The sequence below is a fragment of the Petaurus breviceps genome, unplaced genomic scaffold (genome assembly GCF_028583685.1).
Source record: "Petaurus breviceps papuanus isolate PSGF00001 unplaced genomic scaffold, PetGlider_PUasm1.0 183, whole genome shotgun sequence".
Lineage (NCBI taxonomy): Eukaryota > Metazoa > Chordata > Mammalia > Diprotodontia > Petauridae > Petaurus > Petaurus breviceps.
This window is the reverse complement of record NW_027185791.1, coordinates 19,963,606-19,987,265: the sequence shown is the minus strand read 5'-3', so window position 1 is coordinate 19,987,265 and position 23,660 is coordinate 19,963,606. Positions and strand designations below refer to the sequence as shown.

Genomic DNA, 23,660 nt, shown 5'->3' with positions numbered 1-23,660 from the left:
TAAACTGTACATCTGTTGTCTGAGACTAGGCCAGCTGAGCACAAAGACAATTTTCAATAGAAAGTTGGCCACCAGGGCATGAACTGTTTGACTAAAAAACTCATGGGATGGCATTGTGTTGTGATGTGCATTGATGGAAGCAAAATACGTAGTGATGAAAACACAAACGTCTATATATACTTAAGAATTTTGTATTTAAATCTTTTTAAAAATTTTTTATTTATTTTAAACTTAAATACAAAACAAGAAAAGGAAAAAAAACCCTTTTCTATACACAGCAGAACATAGAGGATTTGCTATAGAATAGTAAATTTTCATTTCAAACTGTTAACCTTTTTTGAAAACCTATGTAACAAATACTACAGATTGCTTCAAAAACTACCCAGCTTTTCTGTGATTCTTCTAAGTTTTCTTTTGTTCCCTGCTGTGTACTTCTTATTTTATTTTTTTCTCCCTCCCTCTCCACCCTGCCCCCCACATGTATATACATGTATGTAAGACCATGCTAAACATGTTTCTATTTGTCAGTTCTTTCTCTGCAGGTACATAGCATCTTCCTTTACAGATTCAAGTTTTTCCATGTTTTTCTAAAACTGACCAGTCAATCCTACCTTTTATCACAGTAGCATTCCATCGCAACCATATACCACAACTTATTTAGGTAATTCTCCAATTGAAGGGCATCTAACATTTTAGCCAATATGATAAGTGAAAGATGACATCTCGGGAGGCTAGGTGGCGCAGTGAGTAAAGTGCCGGCCCAGAGTCGGGAGGACCGGAGTTTGGTTCCGGCCTCAGACACTTAACACCCACACAAAAATACTAGCCGTGTAACCTTGGGCAAGTTACTTAACCCCGATTACTTTAAAAAAAAAAAAAGAAAGATGACATTTCAAAGCTGCTTTAATTTTCATTTCTCAAATCAATAATGACTTAGAGAATTTTTTCATATGTCTATATATATAATTTTTATTTCTTCACCAAAAAACTTCCCATTCATATCCTTTGACCAATTGTGAATTGGGGAATGACTCATATTCTTAAAAATTTTGACAAAGTTCTTTATATATTTGAGAAATGAGACCTTTAGCTGAGAGACTAGTTTATGAAAGTTCCTAATTTTCTGCTTTCCTTCTAATCTTAGCTACCTTGGTGTTATTTGTATAAGAACTTTTAAATTTAATACATTTGAAATTATCCATTTTACACCTCACAAAGCTCTCTATCTTGTTTCTTCATATATTTTGTTTTCCTACCCACAATCTAATGGGTAATAGGTTCTATGTTCTTCTAATTTTCTTGTGATATCTCCCTTTATATCTAGGTCATGTATCCATTTTTACCTTATTTTGGTACATGGATTAAGATATTGGTCCATGTCCAATTTCTGTCAAACAGCTTTCAGCTTTCCCAACAATTTTCACCAAATAATGAGTTCTTATCCCCCAAAATTAAACCTTCACATCTGTCAAACACAAGGTTATTATTATAGTCCTTTACTACTGTGTATTTTTATGTCTACTCTTTTCCACTGATCTACCTTTCTATTTCTTAGCCAGTACCAGATATTTTTGACATTTACTGCCTTATAATATAATTTAAGGTCTAGTACTATTGAATCTCCTTCCTTTACATTTTTTATTAGTTTTTTGAAATTCATGACTTTTTGTTCTTCCAAATGAATTTTGTTATTATTTTTTCTAACTTGGTAAAAATATTTTTTAGTAATTTAATTGGGATGGTATTAAAAATAGATTAGTTAGGTAAAAGTGTCATTTTTATTATATTGGCTTTTCCCTACCCATGAACCATTAATATTTCTACCATTATTTAAATCTGACTTTATTTATATAAAAATGTTTTAGAATTATATTCATATAGTTCCTGGGTCTATTTTGACAGGTATGCTCTCAGTTATTTTATACTGTCTAGTTATTTTAAATCTAAAACAATATTGAATAACATTGGTGACACAGTGTAGTTTCCTTGTTTATATCTTTCGATTAAATCTATTTTAGCTTTGCTTTTGTCTGAGTTCATAATTGCTACCTCTGCTTTTTCTACATTAGCTAAAGCATAATAAATTCTACTCCAGTCCTTTATTTTAATTCTGTATGTCTCTCTCATTTTTATTGTGTTTCTTGTGAGCAACATATTGTTAAATTCAGATTTTTAATCCATTCTGCTTTCCATTTCTGTTTTATAGGTAAATTCATCCCATTGACATTCAAGGTCATAATTACTCATTATGTATTTACCTCTATTCTATTTTTCCTCACTATTCTTCTCATTCTATTTGCCCTATGCTTCCTCATATGTCTAATTTACTTTTACCCCCTACTTTGCCTTCCTATTCCTTAATCTACCCCAACCTCTAAGAGTTCTTATTCTCTTCCCTACTCTCCTAATTTTTATTCTACACACTTTTCTAAAAGTCTCTCCCTTATCCTATTGCCTTGCTCTCATTTCTTTCTAAATCTGGAAGACTTTTGTACTCCTCTAAGCTGTGTATGTTGTTCCCTCTTTAATCCATTTCCTAAGAGAATAACGTTCCAGCACTACCAGCCCTCCATTCCCACCTGCTTCTTGTGTATCAGTTCTTCTTTTCACACCTCTTTTGTAAGAGAAAATTGCTTCCTTTTACTTCTCCAATTCCAGTAGCATTATTTTAGCATCGTCCCATCATGCTCAGCTCAGCCCAGGCCTTTCTTTCAAATTACCCAAGTAATAATGACAGTCACAAGAGCACTGATAACATTTTCACATATAAGAAGTTAACTGTTTAATTTTATTGAGTCCCTCATAATTGGTCATTAATGTTTTTCCTTATATTTCTCCTGGACCTTTTATGTTGAATTTTCCATTAAGTTCTGGTCTTTTTGTCACAAATACCTGAAAGTCTTTCAGTTTGTTAAATATCCATTTTTGTTGATATTCAGGATTATACGTAACTTTGCTGGGTAAGTTACCCTTGGTCACAACCCCAACGGTTCTGCTCTTTGAAATACGGTATTCCAAGACTTACAGTCCTTCAAATATAGCTTCCCCCTGTACTGTCTTTCTATTTGTAACTTACTAGTCTATTTCTCAGACATCTCTTTTTGTTGGATATATCACAAATTTTTCCTTCCTTATTCTTTAACTCTCAAATCTACTGTAGGTTTTTATTTTGCTACCCTTGGAATGTCAGCAGTGATGGATACAGACAGTTCTATCAACATATTCATCTCCTATCCATGTCATTGACTCATATTTATTAAGAATTTGGGGGGGGGGTTAAAGAGTTAGTTGATGGTCAGGTGTGGTCCTGTTTACTAATCAAGCAGGTGAACTAGCCACTGATAAAATCTCAGTACAATCTTCCAATATATTACCACAAGAGAGGCAAAGCAGGGATGATTACTGTGGGATGAAAAATCAGGAAAAGTCTCTGAACTTTATTGTATTTGATTATGTAGTTTCATTTTTTCCCATCTGAGCTCTGATTTACCAATCTTACATGACCACACTTGTCAGAAGGAAAATCCCCTTTCATCTTCATTTTATATGCTATTGAAAAATGTAAGCTTTATTCCCCTCCTCTCTAATGTGTCACTGTGGCTGAGTCTTTATTTTTTTCATTTAAGTAATGATAGTATTTTTAGCTGAGAGAAGAAAAGCCCACCACATACATTCTTGGGGATAGGGAGGGTTCACAGAACCAGCAAGAATTCAAACCAGGTTTCCTAGCCACAGCAAGGGAGACAGTGTGGTCTGTTAAGTTATCCATGCCCTGGAGTCTGCTGTGTAGCACTCAAGGTGGGGAGTAATCAGGAAGATGATGTAAATCTTTTTCCCCCAAAGGCATTATTCCATGCCTTCATGCCTTGAGTCACTAATGAAGCCTGTCATTTTTTCCCTTGCAAGGAAGTTTCCTTCTAGAATGAATATACCACTCTTCTTACCCTGTTCTGCCACTCTTTACAAATTAAAGAAGACTAAAGAAAGTTATACTGATGTTTATGGAATCTAGGGCATAATTCATGTTCCTACAAGGCAACTTTTCAAGTCAGTTTGGAGCTGCAAAAGTAGTTTCCTGAAAGGCATAATTAAATATCAAAGGGGTTAATTTTTACATAGATCAAGCAACTCCTGCCTGAGTCCTGAAAACATAAACTTCCCTTCTTATATCACTCTGAATCCCTCATAACTGGTCAGTCAACAACTCAGAACAGAACACCGACCAGGTACAAGACTTGGGAGAGTGTGAAAAGGAAAGCCTATGTTAAGTTTTTTGTCTGATGTTTCCTGCCACGAAAGAGCTAGGAATAAGGGAAATTAGGAAAATACACTCCTTGATGCATAAATATATGTGACCCAAACACCTATACATTATGATCAACTACATTACTGCAGCTACTGTCACATTTAAGTATTTGAGGAGGTCTGAAAGGTCAAAAAACAGGGAATGAGATGAGACGTTTCTGAAAAGACTTTACAAAAAATAGGAGCATGACAGAGTTTTAAAGGAAGAAAAAGAGACAAGGTTTGGCAGATAGAAAGGAAAGGACATGCCATTTCAGGCAGAAGAAATGGCCCAAGCAATGATTCATAGGTAAGAGAGGTCAAGTATGAGTGAAGAGTAACAGTAGGCATGTCTTACTAGGGCAGAGGGCACGAGCTGGAGTATAAGAAAGGATAGAATGCGAAATGCATTTGGATCAACATGATGCAGACAGTGTTGGTTACTCCTGCCATGACTCCATCTGTAGCTCTGCTTGGTTTCAACACCATGGAATAATGTGACCCTCCCAGGATAAGCTGATGACTCCAAATCTCCTTACTAGGCTGCTAACTGCCTTGGGTACTCAAAAACAGGAGCCAACTCAAATCCCAGCCTCCTTTGAGCTCCTCTCCCCTCTGGTTGGAGGGCTGGATGGTGGAGCACTAAAGTCCTTGCAAAGCTTTCCTTTGTAGAGGGAAGAATTTGGACCTTACAGCTCACTCTACCTGTCCCAGCAGGGTGCCCCCCGTGTGTATGTCCTCCCCCATCCAGCTTCCTTTTCTGTGTTGTCTTCCCCTCCCACCCGCCATCAGATGCTAGACTGAAAGCTCTCTGAGGGAAGGGGCTGTCTATCTTTGTTATTTGTGTCTCTAGTGCACAGCGCAGTGCTTGCACAGGGCAGGTGTTTAATAAATGTTTATTGAGTTGAATTAAATTATAACTTCCATTAAAGATATCACATAAGGTTAACTGATCAATTGTCCTTCTTGACTTTTCTTTCTCATACAAAACTTGAAGACTTTGTTACCTGATGAATTGAGTTTTGGATCAAGCTTCCTGAAGAATAAACTGTTTCTACAGAAGCACCAGAAAAAGTACTGTTTTCTGAAAATTTCACTGGGGAAAGTGCTTTTATATTGATTTTACTTTTCTCCTTTCCAATCTCGACTTAGAGCTAGCCAATTCCCTGTTCACTGTAGTCTACTCTCAAATTCGTTGTCCCTTTTTCTGATTGCCACTCGCATCTTGCCAAACCTGCATCCTGGATTATTTCCACCATCTGCCTACTTTGTTCTGCTCACATGCTGCTGAATGGCCCTAGAGGAAGTCACAATATTGTGCTATATCAACAGCAAATTTATGTTCTCTAATCTGAATTTGGCTCTGCAATAAGGCTGTAATTTTCCTCCTTCTTAATTGATTCTCTCTCCTAATTAAGAGACATCATGGAGTAGTAAACAGAGAGGCGGTTCAAACCGTGCCTCTGACACATACCAGTGACCCTGACTAGTGACCTCCCAGTGGTAACTCCCTGAAACTCTTAAGTTATAGAGAAGGTACGGATCTGTATTGGCTCTCCATCAAGAATTTCTTATGCCACTGAAATTGCAGGTCTAGTAAAAAAAAAAATCATCATACTCCCAATAGCAGATGTTCTAAACCTTCCTATCTCAAGCCTCCCACACCACCTCCCTAGCACATTCTTGAGTAAAGAAAGGCCATTTGCCATGAACCTCTTCTAGCTACTTAATATCTCTTTACATCATCTCCACAAACTATTTTCTTTTCCTCCAGTATCTGACGAAGGGATGACCCTTCTCACAAAGACCAACTCCTCTACTCATACCCTTAATATCACCTTCCATTTAAAGGCTGCCACCACAATGATATGCTGTCACCGAAAATCTTCAATCTCTTCTTAAACCAGCTCTTCCCTTGCTGTCCACAAACATACCCATGTCTTCCCCGTCTTTTAAGAACATTGCCTGACTTGAATTTATCATCCTATCAAACCATTGTCCTATATCAGGGATGGGGAACCTGCAGCCTCAAGGCCACATATGGCCCCCTGGGTCCTCAAGGGTGGCCCTTCGACTGAATCCTGACTTCACAGAACAGATAAATAATAAAAGGATTTGCTGTGTAAAACTCGGACTCAGTAAAAAGGCTGTACCCAAGGACCTAGAAGGCTACACATGGCCTTGAAGCTGCAGGCTCCCCAGGTCCTATACCCATCTTCACCTCCCTTTCACAGCCAAACTCCTAGGGAAAAATATCTAAAATTATCGCCCCCGTTTCCTCTCCTATTTTTTTTCAACTCTTTTCTCAACCCCTTGATTTCTAGCCTTGTCACTCATCTAAAACAGCACTCCAAAAAGTTGTTGATGATCTCTTAATCGACAAATCCTATGGTCTTTTATGAATCCTAATGTTTCTTGAATTCTTCACAGCATTTAGCAGTGCTGAACACCCACTCCTCCTGGACACTCTGCTGGACTTGTGTGACACTGTTCTCTTAGTTCTCCTCCCATCTGACTAAGACTTCTCAGAGTCTGTTGGCTTATCATGGAATCAGTCATTAAGTACCTGCTATATGCCGAACGGTATTGATAGTAAGACCCTTGTGGAGTTTAAATTCTACTGGGGGATATAATATGTATACATATAATCACATATAAGTACATGAAAATAAATACAAGGTAAACATTTGGGGCGGGGGCAGTAGCAGCTAGGGGAAATCAGGAACATTTTCACATAGGAGATGGCTTCTGAAACAAGGTTTGAATAGAGCTAGGACTTTTCAGAGGTGGAGATGAAGAAGGGGAGTGTTACAGGCTGGTGGACGGACAGTCAGTGCAAAGTGACAGAGACAGGAAATGGAGGAAGATGGACAGTTTAGATGGACTTTAGAGTATATTAAGAAGAGCAATATGTACTTAGCCTGGAAAGGTAAATAGGAGCCCCGATCACCAAGAGAAAGCATGTGGAAAAAAAGATCGGGAGAAGAGGGCCTAACTCTGACTCTTGGGGTATACTTACGTATATGGGATGGAATATGGATGATGTTCCAACAAAGGAGACTGTCTTGACCTCCTGACAAACCTATTGTTCCACTTATCATTCTATATCTTGTTTGTACTTAAATGAGTACATGTTCTCTCCTTATATTTACACATGTAAGCTCTTAAAGGACAAGGACAGTATTGTTTTTGCCTTTGTTTTCCCACTATCTAGCATAGTCCCTGGAACAGAGTAGGTACTTAATAAATGCTTGTTGATTGATTGGCATCTTCTTGAATCCCTGCTATTTTGTAATGCCCACAGTTGGCAGAGAAAATCAGTATTCCAATTCCCAAGGAGGAAAAAAAAAGCCAGGAAAGATTTAAGTTTACAGAGAAAGGTTCCACATAAATTTTCCATATGCATTTCAGAAAGGGCCCAAGGGTGAATTAATTCATACTCCAGTATCACTTCCTGTGTCTAATTTACCAGAATAGCATAATGACACAGATGGAAAGTGGCTGCTTGGCTCTTGGTTATTTTCTATTAATAATGGAGGGAGCAATTGTCTCTTATGCCTATAAAGAAACACCTGTGCTCAATAATCAAATTTGAGCCTAAGTCCTTTAAAAATCATCTGGAGTATGCCTTTTTTTTCTCATCTCTGATCAAATAAAAACAAAAATAAAAACAAAACCTAACAAATTTCTAGTGTTGCTAAATTCTAATGAGCTGTGTGGCTTGGTATATTATATATATATATATTGAACATATGCACACGAGCTATCTCTAAAGGAATTATGACAATTTAGTAGGCCATGTTCTAACATAGAGACTAAATAGCTGAAATGAAAGATTGAGAGGTTTCCCCCCTTCCTCTCATTCCCAATTTCATCTAATATAGCTACTTTATTTTTAATACATCAACTTGCCCATCTTGAAAATGGAGATAATGAATACTTGCCACCTAATCTACATACCAGGAATATTGAAGAAATGAATGGAAATACTAAATCATTTCAAGAGATAATATTTTGTGCTTTCTTAATAAAAGGCTTAGTACTTTATCAAATAATCAGAAAATTTCAGGCTCTCTGTGTTTTTAGAAATAGACTTCATAAACATCCAGGATGAGAGTTTTTCTTCATCAAGTACCATTATCCTGGAAGGAGCTTATTTCTAACTGACAAAATTATTTCAGAAAGAATGAGACATCAGCTCATGGAATCCAAAGGCAAACTGAAAAGATATGTTCATTCTCCCTAACGGTGAAAAGGAAACAATGATTAATTATCTACAAAAGTAAGAAGAATTGTGCTGTCAGTTGGTGAGGCTGCCAATAAAAGGAAATACTTGGAGTTAGGAAAGCAATAGAAAAATATGACAAACTGCAGGTGGTAGCTAGTGACAAATTGGGTAACAAAATGGAATATAAAAACTGGATAAATGTTATATAATACATGTCAACAAAGATTGTCTAAGTTTTTCCCATATGCTGAAAGTTTATGAATTTGGAAAATCCTCTCTAGTTAAAAAAAAAAACAAAAAAACAAATGAAAAAGAAGAGGATGAGGTGTTCTAAGCAGCTGGTGGATGAATCCAAAATGTCAAATGGGCAATTTGGAAAAATTTTACAAGTGAAATTAAAAAGATTCAAATGACATTATATAGAACTAAAGCAGCCTTTGGTCGAATCCATAAGATTCAATTTGCTCACCTTTGAGTGGGAGAGGGTGAAAGTGGAGAAAATCACCAAAAAGTACAAAAAACAAAACATCAGAGAAAACCAAGGTAAAGTCTTAGCTATGCTAAACCATTTCACAGGAACACTGGGACTCACAGGTAAAGGAATTAGACAGATCAGGCTGAATTACATCTGACATCATCATATAACTTAGGTTGGAGGACTTAAGTCTGTTGGACAGAATGAACCATGCAATATCACCCTTGTACAGTGTTTGTTGCTATTAATAATGAAGAATGAAAGCTCCCTGAGGGCAGGGTTTGACTATCTTGGTTTTGTTTTTTGTTTTTTCCTACTGGTATCCCCAGTCCTTTTACTGTGCTTGGGACTCAGTAATCATTTAATACCTACTTTTTCATTCATTGTTTTCATTCATTTGTTTGCCTAAGTCTCCTCAACAATAAAATAGGGATAAGAGTAACACTTACCTCCCCAGATTTGTAGTAAGGATCAAATGAGATGAAAATTGTAAAGCAATTAGCATTAAAGCCTGGCACACAGTACGCACTATCTAAACGTCAGCTATTATTAGTCATTAATTAATATCAGAGATATTAATGGGGGTCAAGTATCCCCTCAAACGATAAAAGAAAAGAAGAAAGGACAGAAGGAACCAAAGATAATCAGAATAGCTTTGAAAGTGACATGTTGAATTTATTAAATAATTAAAAAGATAAGAAAGCTCTGAATAGGAGATCTGCAGTTTTATGAAAAAAATGAGCTCCACTGTGTTCAAGTATCTGTCAGTGGCATGTGGCAGGCCCTGCAATACACACTGAGGAGACAAATAAAGGCAAAAACAGCGTGTGCCCTCATAGGAGTTTACATTTTAATGAGGGACACAACTTGCAAATAATTAGGTACAGACAAGATAAATGCAAAGTAGATGGAAAGTAATCTCAGAAGGGAAGGAACTAGCAGAGGAGGGGAGCAGGAAGGACTTCCTGCAGAGGCTGTGACTGAGATTTCATCTTTAAGGAAGCCAGGGAAACTAAAAGGTAAAGAGAGGCAAAGAGGCCATGGGGGTCAGCCAGGGCAAAGGCACAGAGACAGGAGATGAACACAGCACTGTATTTGAGGAGCTCGAGCTGTGATTTTGTGTGGAGACAAAGACACACCGCAACCCTGCTATATTTTTTAAAAAAGGTTTCTTAAATCACTGTGGCCAAAATTTTACCCCCAGAATGGCTAGCCATTTCTCCAACCAAAGAGTGGACCCAGTTTTAACAAATGCCTAGTGAATAGGATTTTCATGAATTGAGCAGGCCAAAGGAAGAGAAAAATAGGTCAGGGACAAAGGTAGGGCTTCAAGGGCACCCAGAACATAGAAATTCCTGAGAGGGATCCGGGAGCTGACTCGAGGTCAGTGCAGGAATATGTGCGACCCTGATAGAAAAGCGGCTTCTTTAACTAAAGATCCAGAAACTACGGCAAGACCTTCTGAGACCAAGGTAACTGAAAAGTGAACATACAATGCAGCCTAGGGGGAGGACGCCTGGGGTTCATACCTATAAAGGAGACAAGGGAGTAGGCTCTTTGAAGCAACTGCAGTAGCGCCAATCCTAGACATGGCACCAAATATCTGTATTTAGGATCTAGACCAAATAAAAAGTTTACATGCCTATAAAACTCTTCTTTGATCTATAGAAATTGATATCAGGGATATTCATGGTGGGGTTGAGTCTCCCCCCAAAAGATAAGAGAAAAGAAGAAAGGCCAGAAGAAACCACAGACAATCAGAATAGCTTTGAAAGTGACATACTAAACTTATTAAATACTTAAAAAGATAAGAAAGCTCTGAATAATAAGAGATTGGCAGTTTTATGAAAAAAAAATGAGCTCCACTATATTCAAGTATCTGTCAGTCAGTCAGTAAGCATTTTTAAGGACCTACAATGGGCCATATGCTGTAATAAACACTAAGGCTGCAATAGAAATATGTCACCAATGTCGTAAGATAGTTCCACAAAGACATGTTGTAAGGTGAAACTATATTATGGGGGGAGACATTGTAATAGGTTTGGTGGCAGGATAAGGTACCAGACACTGAGGGCCTTACTCGAACTAAACTGCCAAGCATTCAAACTCTGCTTCAGAGAGTGCAACTCCAATGGGCCAGCCACATTGTTTGAATGTAAAATGTATGCTTGCCAAAAAGACGGTTTTATGGAGAACTCACACAGGGCAAGCATTCACATAGTGGTCAGAAGAAGTGATACAGGGGCACTCTTAAGGTCCCTCTCAAGAACTTTGGAACTGGGGCGGCTAGGTGGTGCAGTGAGTAAAGTGCTGGCCGCAGAGTCAGGAGGACCCAAGTTCGGTTCCAGCCTCAGACACTTAACACCCACACACAAAAACTAGCCGTGTGACTTTGGGCAAGTTACTTAACCCCAATTGCCCTCCAAAAGGCAAAAAAAAAAAAGAACTTTGGAATTGATTGTGTGACATGGAAGACTCTGGAGCAGGACTGCTCAGCACGGGATGCCCTCATCAGAGAAGGTACAATGCTCTACGAGCAAAGCAGAATTGAAACAGCTCAAACGAAATGCAAATTTGGAGAATCCACCCCAAACGTTCATATGGACTATTTGCTCCCACCCCGTGGTAGAACATCTTGAGCTCCTATTGGTCGGACACACTGAAACTCGACTTAGCATAGTGATTGTCATTTTGGTCTTCTTCGAGAATGTAGGACAATAACCAACCAACCATTAAGAGGCAGTGTGGTATAGTGGATAGAGAGCTGAACTCAAAGCCAGGAAGACCTGAAGTCCTTCCATGGATACTTCCTCACTGTGTGATCTTGGGCTAGTAGCTTAACCTCTCAGTCCTCTTGGCAATTCTTCAAGAATTTAAGTTGCAAAGAAAGTACTGACCTAACATTGGTAGAGGGCATTTCTTCTCTTTGGTTAATGGAATCAGGTCCTGTCCCTGTTCCAATCCTTTCTCTTAATTGTACTGTACATCTTGATAAAGATGGATCTTTTCCTCCAGTCGGCTGGTGGGCCCCTTATTCTTCCTCACTCCCACCCTCGCTCCTCCTGTCTTTATTATGCCTTTCCTCATGCCATTCCTTGTCCTCTCCACCAGTGCTTAGCTCATGTTGTTCCCCAGAGAAAACCCAACTCTTCTAGACATCTTCCCCAAATAAGCCAGACCTGGGAGCGTCTCTCTGTTCTGCCCTGCACCCCCTAACACTCGAGTATGCCTTACTTCTTAGTGGCTCCATGTTGCTTTGAGCAATATCAACATATTACAGCTCCCTTCTCACTCCCATTCTCTCTTCCCAACTCACTTAAAACACCTTAACATCACCATGCTAGACACATATAAGTGTATAAGCGATAATTCTTCAGTGAGTGATTATTATGGCTAATAATTCTAACAAACACCATAGCAATGAAAGGCTTATAAAATGCTTTTCTCTCAACAACCTTGTGTCAAAGGCAGTATAAGCATTATTATGTACATGTTTCAGATGAAAAAAATAATAATAGTGATAAAAATAATAACTGGGGCAGTTAGGTGGTACACAACAGATAGAATGCGGGTCTGGGGTCAGGAAAACCTGAATTCAAATCTAGCGATAGACACTCACCAGCTGCGTGACCCTGGGCAAGTCATTTAACCTCTTTACCTCAGATTCTTCTTCTATAAAATGGGATAAAAATTGTACCAATCTCCCAAGATGGTTGTGAGGATCAATGGAGATGACAATTGTAAGGTGCTTACACAGTGGTGTGCGTACAACAAGCATATATGTTAGCTACGATTATCATTAAAGAGTTAGCAATTACATAGCACTCTTAGGTTTATAAAATGCTTTTATAGATGTTACCGCATTTTATTCTCAAAACAATCCTGGAAAGTAGGTGCTATTATCAATTTTAATTTTACAGCATTACACACTACAATACTGCATTTTATAGATGAGGAAACAAAAAAAGGCAGAGAGTAAAGTCACACAGCTATTGGAAGCTGGATTTGAACTCTGGTCCTTTGACTCCAGGTGCTATCTACCTTTCTGCTTAGCTGCTGCTCCCCAGGGCTTACTATTTGCACATACGTATATTCTTGTGCATGGGGTAAAAAAATACGGATAGATTAAAATCTGAGCTGGGTAGGTTGCTGATATATACCTACAAAGTTCTAAGTGAAATCTATGAAAAAATATTTACGGGATGGAAACTGTGTAAGGGGAAGTTGGCAGGGAGCTTTCATGACAATTTTCCTCAATATTTTTTTTATAAAACTTATGAAACTTCTAAGTCATACATCTTCACACAATGTTTCTTCTCTGGAATATGTATTATAGTTATGCCAAAGGGCAAAGTTAAATAATTAGCTTTTCTTCCCCTATTATTAGCTGATGTGTATGTGGTCAGCACATGAGGCATTCTCTTAGAAGGCAGGGAAAGATACATTTATAAAGAATTATGTGAACCTTGCCGGCAGCTATCTCAGGGAGAAAGCACATGTCAGATATTATACTTGCTTTGTAAGTGTCTCTTTAGCATGATATATTTTAAAGCTCTTCTCAGCATGAGTTTCACTTGAACAATGAATGTAGAATGAAAAGGGAGAGAATAAGATGGCATAAACAATAAAATCAATGGAGAACTACTTTAGACCATACAATAAGCAGCAGTAAGCTCTTAGATCCTGCTGGGCCTGCCAGAATATACTTCAGAGAGAAGTTAAAAAGGAGACACAGAAGTTAAAAAATAAAGAAGATCTGGACAAGCCCTGGTGAATGTGGGCGGGAGAGTCACAGTGCTTCCTCTGAGATGCCTATTAGTCAAGTCTTTTGTGGAGAGAAGAGCTTGCTGAGAGTTTCCAAGGAACGCCAGCTGGAACACTGGCAAATACTAAACAAAGAATGTAAGCACGGTTTTGACCTATAATGAGTCCGTAGCCTCCCAGCTAGGTAGTTGAGGGCTTGCTTCCCGACTCCCTCTCACCATCAATTTGCCATAATTTGCACCAGCAGTCAGTCTTTGGCCTTGAGATTTTGAAGGTGTCAATTAAAATACAAATATGGTCTCCAGAGAGAAAAAGAGGATAGAGAAGCCATGTGGCATAGCAGACAGAGAGGTGGTCTCTAAGACAGGAAGACCTGGATTCACATCCTGCCTCAGACACAGATACTGTCTTTCTGACCCTGAGCAAGTCATTAACCACTTGGTGCTACAGGTGATACTCTGAGTAGGAGTTTTCTCATTTAACAGAGAAAGGAGAGGATCATCAAGAGCACAGGGAAGTACTGCACGTAGTGGATGGAGCCCTGGGCTTGGAATCAGGAAGCCTCATCTTCCTGAGTTCAAATCTGGCCTTAGACACAAAATAGCTGTGTGACCCTGGGCAAGTCACTTCATCCTCTTTGCCTCAGTTTCCTCATCTGTAAAATGAATCAGAGAAGGAAATGGCAAACCACTCTGGTATCTTTGCCAAGAAAACCCCAAATGGGTTCACAAAGAGCTGGACATGACTGAACAGCAACAGAAAGAGGGTCAGAGAGAGAGGAACTCTAGCTGTTAGAAGGCTGAAATTCAAAAACTAGATCTTTTCATGAGAATAGGTCTAGACCCCATCCCAATACCTTACCCCCTAAAAAGCCCTACCAGACACTGCATCTCCATGAGTTTGTTGGATAAGGTGGGAGAATAGGGCCCTGAAGATATGAAATACAGACAATAATTCTTATTAGACTTATTACTCAAGGAAGGGAATCAGACAAGGCACTTTGATTTCTTGACAATTTTGCTCTGATTTTGTCCAGGCAGCAAGGGTGAATGAGGTGAATGAGCCTAGAGAGAACACCAGGGTTTAGGTGTGGGCAAAAGACATCTTTTATAATTAAGAAGTAAATATTCCCTCTAATGTTTTTAAGCTGTGAGTAGGCGGTCATGCTAGATGAGCTATGAAAACTGAGCTTGCATTTATAAGGATCATGGCTAAAAGAAAACTAAAAACAAATTTAAGCTGACATATATTTAATGATATGCACAATCATGCTACATGACAATCAGGCATAAACATAGGCAGTTTCATTTGACTTATTATAGTTAGTATTACTTTTAAATGCCTAAATAGAGTTTTGGTCTTTTTACTGCTGTTTCTCTACTAATTAACAGTATCAATGTTGACCCCTTTCTCTAATATTCTCCAATGTCATCATTCAAAAGCACTAGGTTCTGATCTCAGCCTTTCACCTGGACTTTTGCTCCCGACTCTGCCACTTCAGGCCTCGCAGCTGAAAACATTGGAAAAGGCCCTTCTGCTTCCATAATCCCATCTGTCCTTGCCTGAAGGGACAGAATCCTAAAGTAAGGCTCTACCTATTGCCCATTCCCTTCCCCACCCTGCTTTTCCTAGGTTTGGTTAAGTGATCCTTTCGATTATTTATCTACATAGAAAAAAGGGGAGTCTCCACATAAAAATTCCTGTAACAAATCTTTTATTCTATAGTAAGGGATGAAAGGCTTGAAAAGTGACATGATTGGGAGAGTTAGCACAGTCATGGGAAAGAGGTTCCAGTAAAACCACAAATGACATTAACAGATCCTTTCTCCTTTTGATAGAGGGAGGGGATTAGAAATCGTGACAGTATCAAATGTCTCATGCTATGGGGTGTGAAGAAAGTAAGCCAAAAGCGGGTACCTGGAGACACCAGAAGAAACTTCGCGATTTCATCATTTTGCTCAGGGCTTTCCCTGTTTGCTCTCCTTTGTGCACAAAAGTATTTCATGTCCTATACGGCCACTCAAAGTACTTAAGAAGACAGAAGCATGGCATAGGAGAAAAAACACTGCATTTAGCCTCAGGAGCAGGCCCCTTGTATTTCTTTATTATCTGTGCTGCCTCCAGAAAGCTACTGCAAAATGATCAGGGCTTCAGTTTCTTCATCTATAAAAACACCCAAGCTCTGTATGTCACCAGGCAGTTGTGCTTCACAAAGGGCGACCTAAGCTTAAGCTATTGCTACTATTTTTCCTACCATTAAGCATCTCTCTCTTTTTTTCATGAAACTAAGTTTAATGGGGGTGGGGAGGAGGGACAGGGGTGCAAGTAGGAGGCAGAGTCTAGTGCTGGGTCTGGAGTTGGAAAGACTCATCTTCCTGAGTTCAAATCAGGCCTGAAACACTTCACTAATATCTGTGTGACCCTGGGCAACTCATTTAAGCCCGTCTGCCTCAGTTTCCTCATCTGTAAAAGGAGGTGGAGAAGGAAATAGCAGAGCACTCCAACATCTCTGCCAAGAAAACCTCAAATGGGGTTGTGAAGAGGCTGATGTAACTGAACTGGCCAAATAACAAAGGTTTAGTGAAGAGTAGAATGCAAGCTCCATCATCATCGTCATAATCAATAATAATGACAAGAATATTCCTACTAACTCCAGCAGTTATAAAGTGAGCACTTTAAAGTTTACAAAGCACTTTTTTCATCACCATCATCACATTTATAAAGGGCTTATCACAGGCACTGTCATAAGCACTTTATAACTATTATCTAATTTGAGCCTCATAATAACGCTGTGAGGTAGGTACTATTATTATCCCCATTTTACATATGAGGAAACTGAGGCACCTAGAGATTAAGTGACTTGCCCAAGGTCACAGTGCTAGTTAAGTATCTGAGGTCAAATTTGAACTCAGGTTTTCCTGACTCCAGGCCCAGTGCTCTATCCACTGTGCCATCCAGGTGCCTGAAAGACAGGAGTGTTTTTCTAACACAAAGTAGGCCCTTAATAAATGCTTTCTGAATTGCATTAAATTGAATTGGGGGAGCAAGACTGGCTGGGCCTTCCAAAGAAGTCTATTTCCTAGCTTTGTCTATGCTCACTTTTGTCTGAAATGAAGACCACCTTCTGTGTATGCCAAGATTTTTAATTTGCTTTTCCCCATAAACATAGACTTTGGTTTCTCTTGAAAAAGTAGTGTCCTTGACCAAGAATCTCTCTATGAGATTCTTTCCTAGGGTTTAAAACATATATACACACACACACACACACATCACATATATATATATATACACACACACACATATGTGAGCATTGATGCATCTGCACATGTGAGAAGGACCACAACCTAGGCAGGCCAAACTGCAGAAATGCAGAGCCAAGGTCTGCTGACCCCTTTAACACAGCTAACTGCCTCTTTAAGGCTGGTTTAAGTTATAGGGTAATTTGCATAACTCTGGAAAATCTAAGGTAATTTATGTGACCCTGGCTAGATGCCAGATAGGAGCTGAAAGGAATTTCCTTACCCCAATCTAAATATCAAAAGATCCCACAGGAATTCTTAGAAGAGTTTGGAGTTGGGGAGAGAAGGGGGGCAGGGGGAGAGAGATCCTGATCTGAGGGACTCTTCCAAGCTCTGGAGAATGACTATAGGCTTACAAATAAAAGAGATGAGATTTGGTGATTAGCCCTAAGCTAATGTTTTAGGCTGGCAATCTCACAAAAGGGCAATAACATCCCCTTTCAGGAAGAAAATACCCAACCCAAGGGACAATTCAGGCCAAGAGCTTCAGCCCAGCACAGAAGCAGCCTAGAAACAAATGACAGCAGCAACAATTCTTAAAGAAAAGTCACTCCTGGTAATCCTGGAGGCAGAGACTTAGCAGCTATGGAGATGAAGCAGAACAAGGAGGCACAGGCAGGTACTGGCAGATGGAGAGGAGTTCCGGCCAAGAAAAATTCTAAATTATGACTTGCAGGTACCACGGGGATCTGCAGGAGACCGCGCCCCTTTCTGTATAGGCTGAGGGATTTTCCTTGTTTTTTTGTATTCTGTCCCAATTCAGCTTTGCTATCTGATTTATAGTTCCTGGTAAAGGATGCACAGTTTGGGGGCTCAAGTTGTATTTGTGTACCTGCAATGACCCAAAACGCTGCATGAAGCCTGAAGTGCACTGAGCAAGGGTTATTCTGGTTCCATGCTACATGCACACGTACACACACACGCACACACATGCTCACGCACACACATACACACATGCACACACGTGCGCACACACACTCTAACCGATGCTCTTTTTATTTTTATTTCTGGCAACTTTCTTATCCTTCCCATTGCGGCCCTCTCAGGAGCTGGAACAGCTGGAGTGAACTCAGTGTAGACCATAAAATCTATGATGAATTTAGGCTCATTTCCCACTAAAAATAAGGCACTTCAAATATGATTTCTATGATACTATTCACTGAACTGTTCAAAAATGCTCATGGTATAGTTAGCATAGAGGGAGCTGGTGGCTCAATGGATAAAACTCTGGACCTAGAGTCAGGAAGAACTGTGTTCAAATCCAGCCTCAGACACTAACTAGCTGTGTGACCCTGGGCAAGTCATTTAACCTCTGATTGCCTGACAAAAGGATCAACTGGATCCACTGGAGAAGGAAGTGGCAAACTACTAATTATCTTTACTAAGAAAACTCCACAGACAACTATGGTCCATGGGATCATGAACAACAAAATAATTAACAAACATGATGCCTGAACACTAAGACAATAAATATACAGCCATGTTTGCTATTAAAATGGTCTATGTTCTTAGTTTAAAAATATTTTATTCTTATATGCTGACCTTAAAAATGAACAGGCAATAATAACTTGACATTAGTATCATTTTAAAGTTCTGTAAAGCACCTTACATATATTATTTCATCTGACAGTTATAAGAACTCTGTAAGATAGGTAATATTGTCCCCATTTTACAGATGATGCCACTGAGACTCAAAGTCTAGATGACTTTGCCCAAGGTCACAGATCTAGTAAAAGACTGAGCTCTGGCCACAAACTCAAGCATGAGAATAAAAAGAAGCAGGAGAGGCTGCATTTTCTTGCAAATTCTGTCTGAATTCCATGGAATAAGCAGGGACTGGTCACCACACCCTACAACAGAATTTAAAGGTTGATCCATTCATCATATCCCAGAGGTCAGAGTGAGATGAGACATCAGGTTCTCATACTTTTCTCTCCAAGTACAATGCACCAAATTGAGTGCTAAGGAAGTGAGAACAGGTTTGTTGAAAAAGGGTAGAGCTGTGGCTTCTGTGTGTAGAAAGGGGCCTTTGCTGTATCTGTCAAGGAGAGTGCTGCAGGGCAGAAAAGAGTTTAAAACAGAACTGCCCAGTCCTGTCCACTTCCTACAAATCCTGATTGCTGAGTTCAGGCCACACAGCCTGGACCCGACAGCTGGGTCAGCTGTTCTTGTTGTCAGGGCAACCACAGCCACCTTAGAGCGAGAGTGAGAAAGGTCAGACCATCTCTCAGCACTTCCAGCCAAAGACACAGGCTCTCAGATAACTGCCTATCTGTCCCACATCTAATGCTACTGAAGGAAATGAAAACTCAGAGAAGAAAGGGAAAGAGGAGAGGCAATCTCATCCGATCAAAGAAGCTAGGGCAATCTAGAAAAAGAAAATGCGGGATCCTGCTGGCCACAACTAAACGGGAGGTGAGCACAGGCCTCAACCCTGGTTTCTGCTGGGAGCCTTCCAAGACAAAATGCCCCATTGAGACTAACATCTGTTATTACTAAATAGATTTTTGAATCAATATTTTTTCCTAAAGATATTTTTCCCCTTTTGGTTGCAAAGCATTACTGTCTGCCAGTCCCTCCTAACCCATTCTTTTACATTCTTTAGCCACCACATAAAGTGACTGTCAGAACCTCAAACAAGGATCACTGGTCAGGAAGTGGCCTCTCACTATTTCCTGAAGGGAGGCACTAGGGAAATGCCAAAAGGCATTTTATACCCAACCCCCACCCAGTAAGCCTTCAGAAAAAGCACATGACAAGGAGGATGAGCGACCCAGTCCAATTCAATTCCAAAAGGAAACTGCAGATTTAGTCAAATGACTGGGAGACACCCTCTGGGGAAAGGAAGGAGGGAGGGCGGAGCAGACCGTGGTGTGCCTGAGCCTTTACCTTAACACCTGCAGGTCTTCTGCAGAGTTCTGCACCTCGTCTCCAAGTCTGCGCCAGCGGAGCAAAGCCTTCAACTCTTGCTGCTCCCTAGCTTCCTCACGTGACAGCTGTTTGTTATATAAAAAAGAAACCAAGTAAGCAGCCATTCTTTGTTGTTCCTACCCCCTCTCCGCCTCGGTCAAGACTTTTTGAAGCAATATCTTGCTTTGTTTCAAACCAGAGCAGGAAAACGAAGGATGACAAAGGCAGCATCTCCCTGTTTTCCTTTTCTGTCTATTGGAAAGCATAAGGCAAGCCTGAAGGGAGCCTGTTAGTGCCTTAAATCCAGAGGCATCTATAAAACCCCTGTGCCTGAGGACCAAGATAGGAATGCTTTATTGCCCCATTGCCCCCCCCCCCCCGGAAGTGAAATGGGTTTGTGGGCCCATCCATTCCTGGCTCTTTGTGGCTCCATTAGCCACACCAAGATGCCACCTGGAGGCTGATTCCATCATACCTTTCCTGGCCTTGTCTTTCTGCACTGGGTGGGGAAGGATGCTTCCATCTGCTTTCTACTTTCCTAAACCTCATTTTGTGAAGAACCGTTTACAGTGGAGCTGGCTAATGAAACCCAGACTATTTGGTTTGCATATAAACCAGAGAACTTTTACTGCTTGCATTCATTATGGGAAAAGGCTGGCAGCCCTACCACCCTGCCCCATTACTTCAACCTCTGCTGCAGTCATTATGATACACTATGCTATACACTTACAATCTTGCTAATGGATGGTAAGAGAGTTGTCTATTGGTAAGGAAAAATTCCTAACATTTACAGGCAAATATTTTCTCATTGTTTTCTAAACCTCTGGAAATAAAAGCTCCTACCCCCAAGAATGGGCATTTGTTATCCATTAGCTTTGACAGGATGTTATCTGAGCTCTACCCTGCTTTTTGCCAAATCTGGCACTTTCATTCAAGCACAGTACTGAGAGAAGATGGGAAAAGGGTAGTAGAATTAAAAGAGATTAATAAGGAATAAGGAGAGAAAGAGACAAAGATACACACACACATATATACACACAGAGGGAGAGAGAGAGAGAGAGAAACGGTGAAGGCATCTTCCCTCCTAAGAGGGACATGAATCCATAAGTAACAATAATTACTTGAAAGAAGTTTCAACACTGCATTCAGTTGTCTTTCAGGTTTTTTTTTTTTTTTGCTTTTTGGAGGGCAATTGGGGTTAAGTGACTTGCCCAAAGTCACACGGCTAGTAAGTGTTAAGTGTCTGAGGCCAGATTTGAACTCAGGTCCTCCTGACTCCAGGGCCAGTGCTCTATTCACTGCGCCACCTAGCCGCCCCTGTCCGTCAGTTCTTAAAAGCTAACATAAGTGAGTCTGAGTAGGGATTATTTCATTTATAATGTACTGTATTTGCAATTTATAATGTACTGTATTTGCAACCCAAGCACCTAGAATAGGTACCCGGTACACAGTAAGTGCTTAATAAATGCTTGTTGATTGATTCACATCAACAGGCAAAAAATTAGTTAGGCAGTGCCATCATCTTTTAATTGAAAGGACATCTCAGTGGAGTTAGTTTCCTCCCAGAGGAGCATAAAGATTCAAACAATATATATATATATATGTATATATATAAGGTTCATTGCTTTTTACCTTTGGGCCTCAGCAGTTTTCATTTTATTTTATAGGAAATAAACACTGACTGGAAATCTACTCATCTCATTCTGGGTCAGAGGAGAAGCTGGTCAAGAACTCTGATTAAGGGAGAAAGAGGCCAATTATCCACACATACAGAGACAGAGAGAAACAGAGACAGAGACAAAGAGAGACAGAGAGAGAGAGGGAGAGAGAGACAGAGACAGAGACAGAGACAGAGACAGAGACACAGAGAGAGAGAGAGAGAGATTTTTTGCAACTATCACTTAGGACAAAGCTGTTCTTAAATTCTGGTGCCACAGAGTCCGGTAGCTGTAGTCAGTCCTATCTCATCTGGAGTGAGATCCAGCTGGGATACAGCAAGTAGACCATGCTATATGTTATGTGGCACACTCTAGGGACTATTCATCACAACCTGGTGTCCGTCTCTTTCACCTTCTCCACAGATTTATTTGTGTGGAGCTCAGAGTAGAATTGTGGTAGTTTGGGGGGGACATACAGAGCACCCTGGTGTGGTAGAGGGGAAAGTGCTAGATCTAGAGCCTGAAGACCCGGTTTCATATTCTGGCTCTACGTGATCTCAAGTAGGTTGCCATCTTCTGGGGTTTCAGTTTCCACATTTGTAAAACGAGGGGGTCAGACTCAATGATCTCCTATAGCTCTAAATTTAATCCAAGTGGCCCCATAAAGGATCTCCTAAGTACTTGGCAGATAGTTCTTCACTTGCCCCCACACAGGGTCTCCTATCTAGGTTAGTGTGAACAGCTCCCTTTTATCTCTTCTCTAAAAGCATCAGGCTATATGTCTCTTCACATTTTCCTTCTTTAGTTTTTCAGAGCCTGGCAGTAAAGCCACATACCTTGCTGGCACTTCCCATTCCCAAGATGCCATGCCAGGTAAATGTTCTCTGATAAACCCCAGGAAGGCCTCCAAAAACTAGTGGTGGGATTCCTGGTATTCTGACCTAACATAAAAGCCCATTTACCCTAGTTTTAGAAGCCATCATATCTAACCAATACTTGAAAAAGAATCCCCACCTTAACCCTTCTGAATTTTTACCTAAAGATCTCTAGTGAGGGGGAAATCATTACCTTCCAAGGCAGTTAGGAAGTTTTCCCCTATAGCTTCCCGGGTCAGCTATCAAGGATCAGGGAGAACAAGTCTAATCCTTCCTTCCCTATTATAGCCATTTAAATACTTGAAGAATGTTATATTCCCCCACACCCCTGAAGTCTTCTTTTTTCTAGTCTAAATGGAACACAGTATCATCTTCCCATCTTTCACCATCCCATCTGCCTTCCTCTGGCTACTATTCAGTTTATCAGTGTTTTTCTTAAAACTCAAGTCCAATAATTAACACATATTCCAGAGGTGATCTGACCAAAGCAGAGTACAGAAGGACCACCAGCCACTTTCTTATTCATGACAGTCTAAGATAGAGTTGGCTTTCTTGGCTGCCACAGGTACCTTTGTTGATTCATTCTGAGTCTGTAGTATGATAGATGCATCTCCCCACCCCAAACCCGAATCTTTTTCAGAGGAATTATTGTCTAGCCACATTTCCAATATCTTGTTCTTTGGGACCAGATTTAAAAAAAGAAAACTCAAACATAAAACTTTACATGTATTCTTATCTTCATAGGCCTAGCCAAATGTTCTAGCCTGATAGGCTCATTCTGAATCCTGATTATGTCATCCAACATGTTGGCCATCCCTTTCAGCTTTTTGTCACCTACAACTTCGAGAAGCACATCCCCCATGCCTTTATTTAAACAGGTCGTAAACATCCATAAAACATTCATTAAATAGCATGGGGCCAAGCACAGATCTCTGAGGAATACCCCTGGAGTCCTCCTTCCAAGGTCACATCCAAACACAAACACTAATAGCAATACAACCAGCTCTTAATCTCACCTAACTGCACTGCTGCTCAGCTCACAGTGTTCAATTTTCCCACATGTTTGAGAGCCTTTGCCAAAATCCTTGCTAGAACCGAATTAAACTATATCTGTAGTATGTTCTTGATCTACCAGTCTAGTAACCCTGTCAGAAAAGAAATTATCTA

At 40.0% G+C, this 23,660-nt stretch overlaps 1 protein-coding gene across 13 annotated transcripts in view; it reads right to left on the bottom strand.

The window, feature by feature from the left end:
- AOPEP (aminopeptidase O (putative)) overlaps positions 1-23,660 on the bottom strand; it is a 567,977-nt gene that overhangs the window by 262,275 nt on the left and 282,042 nt on the right. For all 13 annotated transcript variants that reach the window (XM_069087994.1, XM_069087995.1, XM_069087997.1 and 10 more), the window contains one exon: positions 19,940-20,046. In XM_069087994.1, the coding sequence (XP_068944095.1) occupies positions 19,940-20,046 (107 nt within the window). The remainder of the gene's footprint in view (positions 1-19,939; positions 20,047-23,660) is intronic.